Source organism: Oncorhynchus keta, chromosome 17 (genome assembly GCF_023373465.1).
Source record: "Oncorhynchus keta strain PuntledgeMale-10-30-2019 chromosome 17, Oket_V2, whole genome shotgun sequence".
Classification (NCBI taxonomy): Eukaryota; Metazoa; Chordata; class Actinopteri; order Salmoniformes; family Salmonidae; genus Oncorhynchus; species Oncorhynchus keta.
Genome location: NC_068437.1, coordinates 37,788,877 through 37,805,495, shown reverse-complemented (window position 1 = coordinate 37,805,495; position 16,619 = coordinate 37,788,877). Strand labels below are relative to the sequence as shown.

Below are 16,619 nucleotides of genomic sequence, written 5' to 3'. Positions count from 1 at the left end.
TGATAAATCCACATTTTTGGTTCCACCGCCATGTCTTTGTGAGATGCAGAGTAGGTCAACGGATCATCTTTGAATCTGTAGTTCCCACTGTGAAGCATGAAGGAGGAGGTGTGGGGGTGCTTTGCTATTGATTCTGTCAGTGATTTATGTAGAATTTATGGATTCTATCAAAATGTAACATGTTTCAAGTTAAACTGTCGTTTGCATCCTGATTACTGTGTGTATTAATGGAGTTTAGGCCATGAAACGGTTGACCTTATCAGATAAGAGGAAATTGCCTCGGATCAGAGAGCAGGCTCAGGCCCAGAACGGAAGATGGACATGGTGTGATTCTGACATATGGCTAAACAAAGAGAGAACCATGGACGTTCCACAGGGGAAATGAGGGAACCTCATTGGGGTCATAAAATGTATAGCTGGGGAGGTGATGCCTACAAGAGAAGAGTATAAAATGTGTTGTGAGATTTCTAAATGTATGCACTCTGCTGTTTGTGTCCTTGGTATTAAAGACTTAACTTTTCTTGAGTGTTTGGTCTCAATTCCTTATTGCAAAGAGGTTTTAAAATCATTTTTCTTTCTAACAGAATTCAAGAATTCCGAATTCAATATATTTAGATTTTTAACGCTTTCTGGTTACTACTTTATTCCATATGTGTTATTTCATAGTTTTGATGTCTTCACCATTATTCTACAATGTAGAAAATAGTCAAATTAAAGAAACTCTTGAATGAGTAGGTGTGTCCACACTTTTGACTGGTACTGTGTGTGTGTGTGTGTGTGTGTGTGTATATATATATTTTTTATAATAAAGCATTCAAGCTCCATTGGTGACATTAAGCTAGCTGTGGTGTGTGTGTGTGCGTGTGTGTGTGCTTACCCAACCTTCTCTCCATTGGTGACATTAAGCTAGCTGTGGTGTGTGTGTGTGTGCTTACCCAACCTTCTCTCCATTGGTGACATTAAGCTAGCTGTGGTGTGTGTGTGCTTACCCAACCTTCTCTCCATTGGTGACATTAAGCTAGCTGTGGTGTGTGTGTGCTTACCCAACCTTCTCTCCATTGGTGACATTAAGCTAGCTGTGGTGTGTGTGTGTGTGCTTACCCAAACTTCTCTCCATTGGTGACATTAAGCTAGCTGTGGTGTGTGTGTGTGCTTACCCAACCTTCTCTCCATTGGTAACATTAAGCTAGCTGTGGTGTGTGTGTGTGCTTACCCAACCTTCTCTCCATTGGTGACATTAAGCTAGCTGTGGTGTGTGTGTGTGTGTGTGTGTGTGTGTGTGTGTGTGTGTGTGCTTACCCAACCTTCTCTCCATTGGTGACATTAAGCTAGCTGTGGTGTGTGTGTGTGTGTGCTTACCCAACCTTCTCTCCATTGGTGACATTAAGCTAGCTGTGTGTGTGTGTGCTTACCCAACCTTCTCTCCATTGGTGACATTAAGCTAGCTGTGTGTGTGTGTGTGTGTGTGTGTGTGTGTGCTTACCCAACCTTCTCTCCATTGGTGACATTAAGCTAGCTGTGGTGTGTGTGTGCTTACCCAACCTTCTCTCCATTGCCTTTATCAAATTGAAGCATGCCCTTATGGCAGTTCTGCTTTTTATTTAAAAACTTCTCTTTTATGTAAAGCTAACATTCTACTCTTATACAATGAGTGTACAAAACATTAAGGACACCTGCTCTTCCCATGACAGACTGACCAGGTGAATTCTGTAATTCCTTATTGATGTCACTTGTTATATAAACTTCAATCAGTATAGATGAAGGGGATGAGACGGGCTTAAAAATCCTTCCTTAACCTATGGGTGTCATTCAGAGATTGAATTGGCAAGACAAAATAATGAAGTGCCTTTGAACGGGGTATGGTAGTAGGCAATGTTCCCTCTAAGCAGCACGCATGTGCAGCATCGCACCGAGACAGCTCCCCTGGACTGCTGGGCAGAGCAGAGAAAACTATCAGCACATGGAGAGAAGCAGGAAAATTAACCTCCCTCAACTTTCTAGAGTTTTCACTGTTAACACTCAACGTTTCCCTTTACTGGGGCAATTGTGATCAAATCAACGCCATATTAGCCACTTTCAGTGCAACATACTGAAACAAAACTAACTAGAGATTTTGTTGTAGAGTAGGATTCTATTTCATTGGTGTAGGAATTTATTGCTCAAGACTTGTACTCTACACAGCCTGTACTCTACACAGCCCGTACTCTACACAGCCCGTACTCTACACAGCCCGTACTCTACACAGTCCTGTGCGGCATAACCAATCAGAACTACAGTAGGCCTATATGCAAATGGCCCATTGCTTCCTACAAGAGCTCAAAACGTGTACATTCTAGACATTCTTTTGAAAAGCAAGTCAGGTAAAGAACTTTTTGTTGTTGTATTAAAGTGCCAGTGTTGTATTTTGAGGCAGGCTACATTTTATTTTGTAAAGTGGTTTCTTGCATCAAACAACACAATCTTTTCAGTCACCACCTTGTCTGTGGATAAACAGGTTAATGTCAAGCCCTGCATGTTTTTCTTAAGTCTCATGGAATGAAGACTTACATTAGAACATAGCACATTGGCTGCTATTGTAGACTGAATGATATAGCACCTATTTCCATGTAATGTTATGGGATGCATTTTCTCCATTGTTTTTGATGGTAGGCCTGCATTATGATTATGACCTCAGTAGCCTGCTTGGCCATTGTTAATACTAACTTAAAGCAGGTACAGCCACAGTGTTCACAGTAAACGCGAGCTGGAAATTGCACAGAACGTTCAGGTTTGCGCTCAGCAGACCTGAAATTTGCTCGGTGCCACATTTTTCTTGAGAGGGAACATTGGTAGTAGGTACCAGGCTGTGAAGGCTTCTGAGGGGAGGATGGCTCATAATAATCCCTGGAATGGAGCAACTGCAATGGCATCAATCCATTTGTTTGACATTTTTGATTCCATTCTGCTCCAGCCATTACCACGAGCCCATCCCGATTAAGGTGTCACCAACCTTCTATGGTGCCAGGTGCACGGTTTGTGTCAAGAACTGCAACACTGCTGGGTTTTTCATGCTCAACGGTTTCCCATGTGTTCAAGAGTGGTCCACCAACCAAAGGACATCCAGCTAACTTGACAAAACTATGGGAAGCATTGGAATCAACATGGGCCAGCATCCCTGTGGAAACCTTGTAGAGTCCATGCCTTGACAAATTGAGGCTGTTCTGAGGGCAAAAGGGAGGGGGGTGCGTGCAACTCAATATTAGGAAGGTGTTCTTAATATTTGATATACTGTCTTCTGTATCATGCTTCATCTGAGCACTAAGTTGGCCATTCTACTGTATTCTTATATCAGAAGATCTGTGTGGTCACACGTTTATTTTGGTCACCACGGCCTGTGGTCTTTTGCTTTGTCATAATGTATAATTCATTTGGAAAGTATTCAGACCCTGTGACTTTTTTGTTGTTTTTTCAAAACTTTTTTGTCACACAATACCCCATAATGACAAAGCAAAAACAGGTTAATAGTTTTTCTGCAAAATTTTGTAAACTGAAATATCACATTTACATAAGTATTCAGACCCTTTACTCTGTACTTTGTTGAAGCACCTTTGGCAGAGATTACAGCCTCAAGTCTTCTTGGGTATGACGCTACAAGCTTGACACAGCTGTATTTGGGGTGTTTCTCCCATTCTTCTCTGCAGATCTTCTCAAACTGTGTGTGGTTTGTTGGAGCGTCACTACACAACTATTTTCAGGTCTCTCCAGAGATGTTCGATCGGGCTCTGGCTGAGCCACTCAAGGACATTCAGAGACTGAAAAACATCCCCACAGCATGATGCTGCCACCACTATGCTTCACCGTAGGGATAGTGGCAGGTTTCCTTCAGACGTGACGCTTGGCATTCAGGCCAAAGAGTTCAATCTTGATTTCATCAGACCAGAGAATCTTGTCTTATGGTCTGAGAGTATTTAGGTGCCTTTTGGCAAAATCCAAGCGGGCTGTCATGTGCCTTTTACTGAGGAATGTCTTCCATCTGGTCAGTCTACCATAAAGGCCTGATTGGTGGAGTGCGGCAGAGATGTGGAAGGTTCTCCCATCTCCACAGAGGAACTCTAGAACTCTGTCAGAGTGACCATTGGGTTCTTGGTCACCTCCCTGACTAAGGACCTTCTCCCCTGGTTGCTCAGTTTGGCCGGGTGGCCAGCTCTAGGAAGTCTTGGTGATTCCAAACTTCTTCCATTTAAGAATGATGGAGGTCACTGTGTTCTTGGGGACCTTCAATGCTGCCGACATCTTTTGGTACTCTTCCCCTTTTTTGTGCCTCACTACATTCCTGTCTTGGAACTCTACGGACAATTCCTTCAACCTCATGGCTTGGTTTTTGCTCTGACATGCACTGTCAACTGTGGGACCTTATATAGACGGTGTGTGCCTTTCCAAATCTTGTCAAATCAATTGACTTTACTACAGGTGGACTCCAATCAAGTTGTTGAAACATCTCAAGGATGATCAATGGAAACAGGATGAACCTGAGCTCAGTTTCAAGTCTCATAGCAAAGGGTCTGAATACTTATGTAAATAGGGTATTTTCTGTTTTACATTTGCAAAAAATTCTAATAACCTGTGTTTGCTTTGTTGTTATGGGGTATTGTGTGTAGATTGAGGATTTAAAAAAAAATGTAATCCATTTTAGAATATGGTTTAGCGAAACAAAATGTGTAAAGTCGAGTGGTCTGGATACATTTTGAATGCACTGTAATGAGCTTGCCCGGATGTACCGTTGTTTCATGTTCAACTTTTACTTCCAGGACCAGGGTCGCATTAACTAAGTCATGCAATGGGACGCATTTTAAAATGAGCGTTTGTTATTGTACAAGTAGTCCCTCCCTGTTTTGGTCAGTTTCTTTTCCTCTATTTGATTCCTAATGAATAGGGACCTAGCTCTTTGAACTGAGCAGAGTCATGAGCCTATTCATTAGGGGACACTAGCAAAGCCTTTTGCAATGGAAAAAATGAAAACGTGGGTTTCGTATTGGACAAGCTTCAGGCAGTCCCTCCTTGTTGGTCACTTTTTCTTTCGTTTGGTGCCTAATGAATGCGGGCCTGGGCTCCCGTGAACTTAAGGTTACTCATGTGTGAGCTAGAGTAATGAGTAGAATGCATCCTGTTTTGTTGTGTAGCACTTGATTTGAAATCCTATTGGACCCTGTTGTCTCTAGTTTAGATGGGACTTTGATATGGGAGCTGAGGAACAGGACATATGCACAACCACAGCCAGACAGTTGGAACTGAATGATCAACAGCTATGGCAGCAAAATAAAATACCCGGCTGACTCACTGTAGTTGGACTGCCAGCTTTGTCTAAACCAGAGGGACTGTGCCTTGCATCTTAGTAGGGTAGATGAATGTGTACTTCTGTGTATTCCAGTGAAGACTTGTTTATGATGAATGTGATTATGACAGGCTAGTGCATGAAGACGCCAGGGGCCTGTTCAGGAGGGTGCAGAATGTTCAGATGGAAATAGATTGCGTAGAACAATCCTGTCATTGTCTATCTAATCATTATAAGCTCTATGCTATCTGCATTGCAACGTTCTGAATGTTCTACATCACTGAATACACCCCTACTGTTTGAGTCAGAGGCTGAGCTTAGCTCTATGGATGTGTTTAAAATCTGGAGTCAGATGAGGATATGAATATCACAGAAGAAGAGCGATACAAAAGTTAGTGTGCTAGAAGTAATGTGTAGAAAGACCCCAGGCATTTGCTAGGTGACTAAGCTATTTGTAAATCTTGTTCAGTTGTAAGTCAAGCGCATGGAACTGCATTGGATACAATAATCTGCTGGTTATTTCTTTAGCAATGCAGACGAGCAGAGAACACACACACTAAGGATGAAACCGACCACAAGGATAAGCTCCAGCCAACACAATAAGAGGACGCCTCACACTGGGCTTCCTTCCCCATATCGGGTGGAACTTTACACATCGTCACAGTTTTGTTTTTGTCTCAGACTGGCATCAGCTATCCTGGTCTTAGCCTGGTGCCAGATCTGTTTGTGCTGTCATGCCAAATCCTATGTTCATTGGTGTGTCAATGACCACCATAGGAGTTAGCAAGAAAGCAGAAACAGATCTGGGTCCAGGCTAGCATAAACTGAAATGTGATGATATAACATATACTTGTTTCACATGATGCAGCTCGGTCACATAAAAGTTAGAAGTGAAGAATAGAGGCACATTCTCTACCGAGTGCCAACAGAATCATGTAGAGTTTCTAGTTTCTCAAAGCTCCTGTGAGAATGTAGGAACACTGACATGTTATCACGCTGCATTGGTGTGTTAGTTCAGTGTGGATAGACAGTATGTTGTGTGAAGTTCACCAGTCTTCTGGACAATTCTCTAAAGATATTGTAGTTTTATTGTAGCTATAAAACTTTAAGAAAAATAATTGCTGTTGCAGGCTGGTTGACTATACAATGACAATGACATTGGCTATAAAATCCAGGCATGCAGTGTGGAGACAAGGCGGTTAGATGTCAACCTATCAGCATTTAGGACTAATCAGCCACACACAGAAGCTAAGAGCATTTCCTGTGGCCCCACCAAGCCCTTTACAGAATTCCCTGTTTCCATTTCAACTAAACCAGGGCCTATATTCACTAAGGGCAATTCCACGGAAACGGAATGATGAGATTTTTCACTTTAACATGTATGTCAAACAAAAAACAATGATTGCAAACTTAAACAAACCATACGACTCTATGCACAAGGACTACTTTTAACAATTTCACCTGAAAAGTTCACATTGTTTTACTTGAACAGTGCAGATGCAAATGCAATTTTGTAAAATATTAATTGAAAATTGTAAAGTTGACCTTGTGCATAGAATTGTATGGTTTGTTTGACTTTGCCATACTTGGTTTATGTTTGGAACATATTATAAAGTAAAATATGTGTTTCAGCATCATTCTGTTGCCGTGGAATTGCCCCTAAGAATCTCAGTATTAGCGCTGATATTAGTTTAGTTTTTTAGATGATAATAATAATAATAATAATGTTACATGGATAGGTGTCAACCTGATACAAGATCACTACACATACTTTGAAAAGCTTTTTGAATACTGGCCCTGTTATCATTGTAAAACATACAGTAAACACTAACCATCACAATCAGCGATTATATCTACACACTAATGAAATCTGGCAATGCTCTGAAACATCCAATGAGAATGATCACATACAATGCTTGCTGATCTGATTTCTTCCTTCTTACATGCTATGTTGGTAGTCTGGTTCTAGACTAGGTTGAAGATGACCAGGTTAGGACAAGCTAATCATTGCATTATGAAGCTAGTGAAAATAAACAAACGCATGGGACCAGCGCCGTTGCTAACTAGCATCGCTGGTCCCATTCTTAGAATTATTCCTCATTTATGCAAAGAGTTATATGATATTGTAATCCTCTTGTCTTCAACCTGGGTTCGAGACATCATCAACAACCCTGTCTGCCATGGAGTACCACCGTCTATTCTGGGAGATTAAGGTGTATTGGATCATAGGAAACTGCAGAACATGCCTGCCATGGAGCTCTGTCATGGAGTTAGGAAAGATGTGTGTTATGTTCTCTCCCATATGAACTGCATCAATGGTGTGTATATGATGTTGGGATGTTTTCTCCCCAGGCTTGTTGATGACAGGTGTGTGGTGCAGCCCGATGCAGGAGACCTGGCCAATCCACCCAAAAAGTTCAGAGGTGAGTGGGAGGAGTCTGACCAGCTGCACAATCACATAGGTCACCAAGACTCAAGTGACAGTTAAATTGACACGCTGCCATTCAAATTAGTATGTATTAGTAAGCTTTTTGTGAATTAACACTTGCACTTCACTTTTCTTTCCCCCTTACAAGTTCTGACTTTGCTGATAGTGACTTTATTGAGGAAAATGTACTTACTAGGACGGAGCTATATGATTCCCTCACCTAGCTGTTGTAAGATTAATACACTAACTGTAAGTCGCTCTGCATAGGATTGTCTGCTAAATTACTAACATAAAAAACACGTATGTTTGATTCATGTATGTATTCCTCTCACCCTCTAACACTCCTCCCTCCCTGTTTCTATTTCTTTATATCTTTCTACATTTTTCCCCAAAATGTCTTTCTTCCTCTCCATATCTTGCGTCTCTCTCCAGACTGCCTGTTCAAGGTGTGTCCGATGAACAGGTACTCAGCTCAGAAGCAGTTCTGGAAGGCCAAACAGGGCAAACAAGGCAACAACAACACAGAAGAAGACCTATTCAAGAAGTTACAGGTATAAACTGTCTGCAAGTCCGAGTCTTCTTCATTCACAGTCCTGGGCAAGGCAACCACAGGGTGTGTAGGATTTTGATCCATCCTGGCACTAACACAACCGATTCACCAAATCAAGGGCATAATCATCACTATAGTGAATTAGTCAAATCAAGTATTAGTGCTGGTCTGGAACAACAGTCTGCATGCCCTGTAGGTCCCCAGGACCTGGACTGAAGAGCACTGCTTTAAAGGGCCAATGAGCAATTGAAACAATATCAAGGTGTTCTTCCAGCCACTGTTTGGGTAAAACACTGAGGGATGGGGCTGGAGATGGGTAACCACTCTCAAATTCATAGACCGAGCTATGGATGCTAGGACTGATCCTACATGATATCAAAATTATCATTTTAGCAATGTTTTGAGGCTATACAGTGCTTGTTTACATTTACTTTGTACAATAAACGTATATTTTGGGTTCTGATTGGGTACGTCAGTTAAACTATGGCATTGAGGCATTTATAAGTTAACATTCAATGGGTACACCCAAAAATGGATGTAGAAACTGCTGATTTCCCCTTTAAAAAAAAAGTCAACCAAGATCAGTTTGAGCAAAACGAGGCACAGAATCACTTATCTTGATCACATAAGTAGTCATTTGAAATGCAATGTGTTTAGATCAGTGACTGCACAATATGACTGCAATGTAATCAGTCCCAAACATGTTTTTGTTCATGTCCCAGCATGCAGCAGAACTGGAACAGAAGCAGAATGAGACGGAGAATAAGAAGCTGCTGGGAGAGGTGGTAAAGTACAGTAACGTCATCCAGGTAAAAGCCAACGACAGACAACTGTATCTGAGGCTATATCTCTGTTTGCGTTGTGCCAGGAACCTTGTGTTTGTTTTCACTTGGTCACCAAGGCTGCCTTTCTATTTGTAGTCTGGCCTCTAGTGCCTCACATTGCCATTGAGGCAATTTGTCAGCCTAAATGATGAATGGCACAGAGTAATTTAAGCTTGTATCATTTTCAATATTCAATTTAGTGCAGGTTTGTTCTGTGTGGTTTCCCAAGGTTTGTGGCCTCTGGTTTAACAGCCGTATTAAAATAAGTGTTTTGGTCAGGTCCAGTCTTTTGCTGTTAAAAGATCCAGCTTTTTTTCAATCTGTGTGCTTCTTTCATGCTAAAGCCAATATTTAAATTACCTGTCTTGAAATGGGCAACTTTTTGAATGATTTTGAATTGGTGGAATGAAATGATGAACTTTGCCCTACATCTTACTTTAATAAAAAAAAGAGTACCGATTTCTTTCGGTAACTGTTTCCTAGCAATAAAGAAATGTGATTGGTTAAGATTGGAGTTAGGTGTTGGGGATGGGATTCGAACCATGGACCTTGTGTAAGATGTGTCCTTGTGAATCGGACCCCTTTATTTTCCCCTCAGCTTCTGCATATAAAGAGTAACAAGTACTTGACGGTGAACAAGCGTCTGCCGGCGCTGTTGGAGAAGAACGCCATGCGTGTGTCTCTGGACCCAGCTGGCAATGAGGGCTCCTGGTTCTACATCCAGCCCTTCTGGAAGCTCCGCAGCGAGGGGGATAACGTAGGTACCCCTTTTTAGTGCTGATCTTGGTTCAAGGCCCCCCTATCTATATAATCCTATTCATTATTATCTGAAAGGCAAAACTGATCCTAGATCAGCACTTTTACTGAGCTGCTTTATGAAAAGGGACCCTGACCTGACTCGCTACAGGCCAGTGCTTTGAATGTACCCTGTAAATAGGGCCAGGAGTTTTTCCCGAACATGTGACCCGGCGATGAAAACTCCTAGCCCTATTTACCATAGATATGTTATGGTAAACCAAACCTCATGATGAACCTCAGTATTGTTCATAATTATTTAAAGTTTTTAGGGGCCGTCTTAGTATTGAACATTCCCTATTTTAATTAGATTGGTATTATGTTCAAGTAATGTCTAATCCTTCTGAAATAACTTGATTGGTGTTCTCCTTTCCTTTTGCTTTAGCATCCTATGGTGGAAGGTATTCTTCTTGTTTGTAGTGCATGGTGTGTGTGTGTTAGGCCATGAGACTTGCTGTGAAAGCATGTTAGCACTAGCCTTGCATGTAGTCATTGAGCATTGAAAACCGTAAGTACGTGAGTGCATTTCCACTAGTCTTCTACAATTTGCCATTTTTTTCCCTTAAAGGGCCATTACATCACTTTTCAACCTCATATTCATAATCTCCGGTACCAAACCAGTGTCTACATATGTGAAAACGGCACTTTTCTATGATCTGTGGTTAAAAAGATGACATCAGAGTGATTTTTCTAAACCTGCAACTGGTTTCTAGCCCAAGGGAGGGGATTTTCTTGTTCCCCACGTCACCGGGAATATCATAGTGTATTTTAACTTTTAACTTTTTAATTTTTTTCTACAAAACATAGAAATGTGCAGTTTTCCATGACATTCTTATTGTGCTGGAGATAATGAAAATTAGGTTGAAAAGTGGTGGAGTTGCCCTTTAACTGTTATTGACTAACATTATCTGGAAGTTTTAGATTACAGCAATGCTATAGATAGATTGATACATTACATGACTAAAAGTATGTGGACACCTGCTCGTAGAACATCTCATTCCAAATTCATGGGCGTTAATATGGAGTTGGTCCCCCCGTTTCTGCTATAGCAGCCTCCACTCCTCTAGGAATGCTTTCCACTAGTTGTTGGAACATTGCTGCAGGGAGTTGCTTCCATTCAGCCACAAGAGCATTAGTGAGGTCAGGCACGGATGTTGGGTGATTAGGCCTGGCTCACAGTCGGCGTTCCAATTCATCCCAATGAATAGGGGTTGAGAGGAAAAGGAAAAGTTGGAGGAACAGAATCATCTAGAATGTCATTGTATGCTTTAATGTTAAGATCACTGGAACTAATGGGCCTAGTCCGAACCATGGAAAAGCAGCCCCAGGGCCTCCCGGGTGGCGCAGCTGCAGCGCTAGCTGTGCCACCAGAGACTCTGGGTTCGCGCCCAGGCTCTGTCACAGCCGGCCGCGACCGGGAAGTCCGTGGGGCGACTCACAATTGGCCGAGCGTCGTTCGGGTTAGGGAGGGTTTGGCCGGTAGGGATATCCTTGTCTCATCGCGCACTAGCGACTCCTGTGGCGGGCCGGGCGCAGTGCACGCTAACCAGGCCGCCAGGTGCACAGTCTTTCCTCCGACACATTGGTGCGGCTGGCTTCCAGGTTGGATGCGCGCTGTGTTAAGAAGCAGTGCGGCTTGGTTTAGTTTGTGTATCGGAGGACGCATGACTTTCAACCTTCGTCTCTCCCGAGCCGTACGGGAGTTGTAGCGATGAGATAAGATAGTAATTACTAATAATTGGATACCATGAAATTGGGGGTAAAAAACCAACAACAAAAAACATCCCCAGACCATTATTCTCCCTCCACCAAACTTGACAGTTGATGCTATGTATTTGGGCAGGTAGTGTTCTCCTGGCATCCTCCAAACATTGATTTGTCTGGCAGATGGTGAAACATGATTCATCGCTCCAGACAATGCGTTTCCACTGCTCCAGAGTCCAATGGCATCAAGCTTTACACCACTCCAGCTGTTGCGCATGTGTGCTGATGCTCAGCCATGGAAACCCATTTTATTAAGCTCCAGAGTAGCAGTTATTATGCTGACGTTGCTTCAAGAGGCGGTTTGGAGCTCGGGAGTGAGTGTTGCAACCAAGGACAGGCCATTTTTATGCGCTATGTGCTTCATCACTGGGTGGTCCCGTTCTGTAAGCTTGTGTGGCCTACAACTTTTAGGCCGAGCCGTTGTTGCTCCTAGACGTTTCCACTTCACAAAAACAGCACTTCCATTTGACCGGGGCAGCTCTAGCAGGGCAGAAATGTGATAAACTGACTTGTTTGAGCTCTTCAATAAGGCCATTCTACTTCCAATGTTTGTCTATTGAGATTGCATGGCTGTGCTAAATTTGTATACAGCTGTCAGCAACGGGTGTGGTTGAAATAGCCGAATCCACAAATTTGAAGGGGTGTCAACATACTTTTGTATGTAACGTGTACGTCATTATTGGAAAAGGTGCCTTGAAGTACAATTCTTCTCCTGTCCATTTTTGTCAATTTACATTCTGTTTATTGAGATGCGTGTTTTGAATGTAGATTATAGTTTGAGACTTTGGTGCACACAGGACAGTACACTGCATTCAGCGTTTCACACTACCACACACATGGCTGTATGAGTGAATGAATGTCTATACACTATAAACCCTCTCGACATGCTTCACTTCCTTAATTTGACCATGGTTTGTGATCATCTACTATTGAAAATGATACACAGAATAAGCCCACTCACTCTATTTGCATTGTTGTGGGGAATGCTTGTTTCTTGATGGATAGTTGCCCTTTGCATGGGACAAGTTGTGACTGTGGACCTTTGCTGTTTGAAGTGTCTCATACCTCTGTCCCATTGTCCTGTGATAGGTCCCATAGGCATCTGCCTCATTTGTATTTCTTTTCTACTCTCACTCTACTCTACTTGTAATCATGTGTGTGCTAGTGTCTGACCTGCTGTGGTTGGTCCCTAGGTGGTGGTGGGAGACAAAGTGGTCCTGATGCCCGTGAACGCAGGGCAGCCTCTCCACGCCAGCAACATTGAGCTGCTAGACAACCCTGGCTGCAAGGAGGTAAGATCCATGAAACAATTTGATTGGAGCTACAGTATAGCGCTTATGATATTAAAATGGAAAACCTCTTGGAAAACCAGTGCAGGATGATGATGGCCATGTTGTCTGTCCCAGCCTGCTATCTCCAACAATTCCTGCATTTTTATTTTTAATTGGAAATATTTTTATCCCTTCCTCCCCAATTTTGTGGTATCCAATTGGTAGTTAGTCTTGTCTCATCACTGCAACTCCCGTGCGGACTTGGGAGAGGTGAAGGTCGCGAGCCGTGCGTCTTCCGAAACCCACTCAAGCCACACTGCTTCTTGACACAATGCCCACTTAACCCAGAAGCCAGCCGCACCAATGTGTTGGAGGAAACACCGAACACCTGGCGACCGTGTCAGCGTGCACTGCGCCCGGCCCACCACAGGAGTTGCTAGTGCGTGATGCGACAAGGACATCCCTGCCGGCCAAACCCTCCCCTAACCCGGACCCTAACCCATTGGTCTCCCGGTCGCAGGCCGACTGTGACAGAGCCTGGACTCGAACCCAGAATCTCTAGTGGCACAGCTAACATTGCAATGCAGTGCCTTAGACCACTGTGCCACTCGGTTTGTCTTTTTAAGTGCATGAGATGCGAGTGGCAGTGGTTCGAATCCAGGCATGTTTTTGTTTAGGCATGTTTTTGTTTAGGCATGTCTTTATTTTCTATCCTTATCCTAACCCTTACCTTACCTACTTGCTAGTATGCCTGAACCTACTGTAAACTTACCCTAACCACTCGCTAGCATGCCATAGCCTAACCTTATCCTATCCTTTAACCATAACGACTTGCTAACGCACCCATATCATAACATGCGTTTGGAAACCTACCAGGTTGCAGTAGGTATTCAGATCCTTAAGAATCTTGTCTAGTGGTAGTGCGACAGACTACAGTCCATACATACCCCCTGGCGATGGGGTTACAAATGCCACCTCTGACCTGTCTTTCTCTATCGGTCTTCCTCTCTACCTTCCGACTATTGCTGTCCATAAAAATCGTCCCTTCATGGTTGCAGAACTGACATTGTTGCAGGAATGGTTAACCATCTTAGGCTCTGAAAAGACGTGTATAATTCAGGTATAGTCATGAGTCTGTTGGTCTTCTCTGCTCCTCTCCTTGGTTTTTCTGTAGGTGAACGCTGTGAACTGCAACACCAGCTGGAAGGTCACTCTGTTCATGAAGTTCAGTGACTACAGAGAGGACGTCCTCAAAGGAGTCAGTGTTTTATCTTACCTCTTCTACATGCTGTCCGCCTAATGTCCTTCAGTGCAGACAGAGGGTTGTATGGAAATGTTGTTGATGGGGGGGCTCTCCGTCGTAGGTGAAATAATTAATGCTGTCACATCCACATTTTAAAGTACAATTTTTTTTAATGATTCACAAATAGTTATGGCATCATGATTATAATAATTAAATTATATGAATTTATGCTCAGTTGATAACTCAAATCAAGTGTTACTTTAAAGGATTTATTTAGTTTCTTAGCCCAAACAGCTAAACCATGTTGTCGTCTCTCAGGGTGATGTGGTGCGTCTGTTCCACGCTGAACAAGAGAAGTTCTTGACATGTGACCAATACAGGACTCAGCAGCACATCTTCCTCAGGACCACCCTGAGACAGTCTGCCACCTCTGCCACCAGCTCTAAAGCACTCTGGGAAATAGAGGTACCTACTGCACTATTTGCCTACTGCAATGGTTCCGTCCCAGTTCTCCCAGTTTTCACCCGTGCACTCCTCCCCACACATGTATTGGTGTGGGTTAGTTTCCACCATATTTCTTACACCAGTCCTTTACCTTTTAATTTGAACAAAGTCAAGTGAACAAGTGTATAGTTAGAACTGAGGATTGGGACGGAGCTAGAAGCACTTTCTCTGCTCAGATTTTAGCTCCTGATTTTGTAGAACTAGTGGAAAAACCTGTTTTGATTAGGAAATTCCCCAGAGGGAGATTAAACAAGTGTCTTCCTCGTAAACAAATACATTACCTCATACTATGATGTTATTAATGGAGCTGAGTGATGTTGAGATCTCTTTCTTCGTTGATCAGTGTGTTTTTAAATGTGTTTCTCTCTGTCAGGTTGTGCACTACGACCCCTGCAGAGGGGGTGCCGGCCAATGGAACAGCCTGTTTCGCTTCAAACACCTGGCCACTGGAAACTACCTGGCTGCAGAGGTAGGCTGTTACCTTCTCCCCTCTTCTCTCTCTTTGACTGTGTGTCAAACGGTTGTCGTGGTTATCGGTTGTCTTTTCATTGTGTTTTGACTCTGCTGCTCAATTTGAATACCGTTCATTTAAATACTCTATCCATGAATTACTAATCTTGTACAGTAATACAGGATGTTGTTCACTTTCATAGCTTTTTTCATTTGCAAAAACCCACAATATAATTACATTCCATGTAAGATAATACTTATCACATGATGGAACATTTTTTTACTAAAATGTGCACTTACCAACTCATGTTTGAGTGTTTTCTGACTGATTGCCAATGTGTGGGTGTTTTCTGACTGATTGCCAATGTGTGGGTGTTTTCTGACTGATTGCCAATGTGTGGGTGTTTTCTGACTGATTGCCAATGTGTGGGTGTTTTCTGACTGATTGCCAATGTGTGGGTGTTTTCTGACTGATTGCCAATGTGTGGGTGTTTTCTGACTGATTGCCAATGTGTGGGTGTTTTCCACTCCAATCGGTTAACATCCTGTAACTGTTGGTTAATCCCTACTTTACATAAAACTGAGAGAAATGCCAACAGACCACAATGCAGCTTTCTGTGTAGACTACTGTCTCTGTACTCTCTCTGTTGTCTCTTATGTCAGTCCTCTCTCTGTGGTCAGGCTGTAAGGGTGCTGGTCTAGAATCAGGTCTTCCCTGTCCATATAATCCTATTAATTATGATCTAAAAGTAAACACTGATCCTATATCAGCTCTGAGATTCTTTGAATACTGTGTGCTTTAGCTAACCCTACTGATTACTCATGTATGGCATGAAAACTATAGTCCTAGGAGTTGGGATTTGGCCAGGCCTCTAGCTACAGACTGTTTCTGTGCATTATACATCTACGATCAGGCTTGTAGTGAGCAGATGTTGATGTTCCAGACGTGCTGCAGATGGCAGTGTTCCCATATTTATGGCCTAGTGATGGGTGTTCCGAGTCTTTATGGTGAACCGGATAGTTTGGCTACGTTCACCTAAAATGAGCCGTTGATTTGGTTCTGACTGACTTTCTTTCTTGTCTGACTTTCTTGTCTTTCTATAGATTAACCCTGATTTCCGGGATGAAAGTGTGGCATCTAAAGCAGAGGTGAATCAGGTTAGTGAAACACTGGTTTTAGTCTGGACCTCATACCATGTGGTTGAAATCAGTGGAAATATCTATGAGTATTCTGGTGTGTGGGGTGTTTAACAATGCATGACCAATCTCTTAGATGAGATTTTACTAACAGTACTGCGTAAAGGGTTGATCAAAAGCTTAGGGAACTGTGCATCCTCTGTTTCTGCTAAGAGAGCAACTTTGGGTGTGTTTCTATGCATTCATAGAGGGAGTGTACCTGTCAAACCCCGGGCCTCCTGCTAGGCCCTCTGTTCTCTCACATCACCTCAAACTCCTATTACGCAATACCTTTTCCTCTCT

At 42.8% G+C, this 16,619-nt stretch overlaps 1 protein-coding gene across 3 annotated transcripts in view; it reads left to right on the top strand.

Annotated features, from left to right (window-relative positions):
- Window positions 1-16,619, top strand: part of LOC118395799 (inositol 1,4,5-trisphosphate receptor type 2-like) — a 159,503-nt gene that overhangs the window by 14,197 nt on the left and 128,687 nt on the right. For all 3 annotated transcript variants that reach the window (XM_035789733.2, XM_035789735.2, XM_035789734.2), the window contains exons 2-10: window positions 7,664-7,734; window positions 8,172-8,290; window positions 9,012-9,098; window positions 9,712-9,870; window positions 12,866-12,964; window positions 14,118-14,201; window positions 14,505-14,651; window positions 15,064-15,159; window positions 16,245-16,298. In XM_035789733.2, coding sequence (XP_035645626.1) covers window positions 7,664-7,734; window positions 8,172-8,290; window positions 9,012-9,098; window positions 9,712-9,870; window positions 12,866-12,964; window positions 14,118-14,201; window positions 14,505-14,651; window positions 15,064-15,159; window positions 16,245-16,298 — 916 coding nt within the window. The remainder of the gene's footprint in view (window positions 1-7,663; window positions 7,735-8,171; window positions 8,291-9,011; window positions 9,099-9,711; window positions 9,871-12,865; window positions 12,965-14,117; window positions 14,202-14,504; window positions 14,652-15,063; window positions 15,160-16,244; window positions 16,299-16,619) is intronic.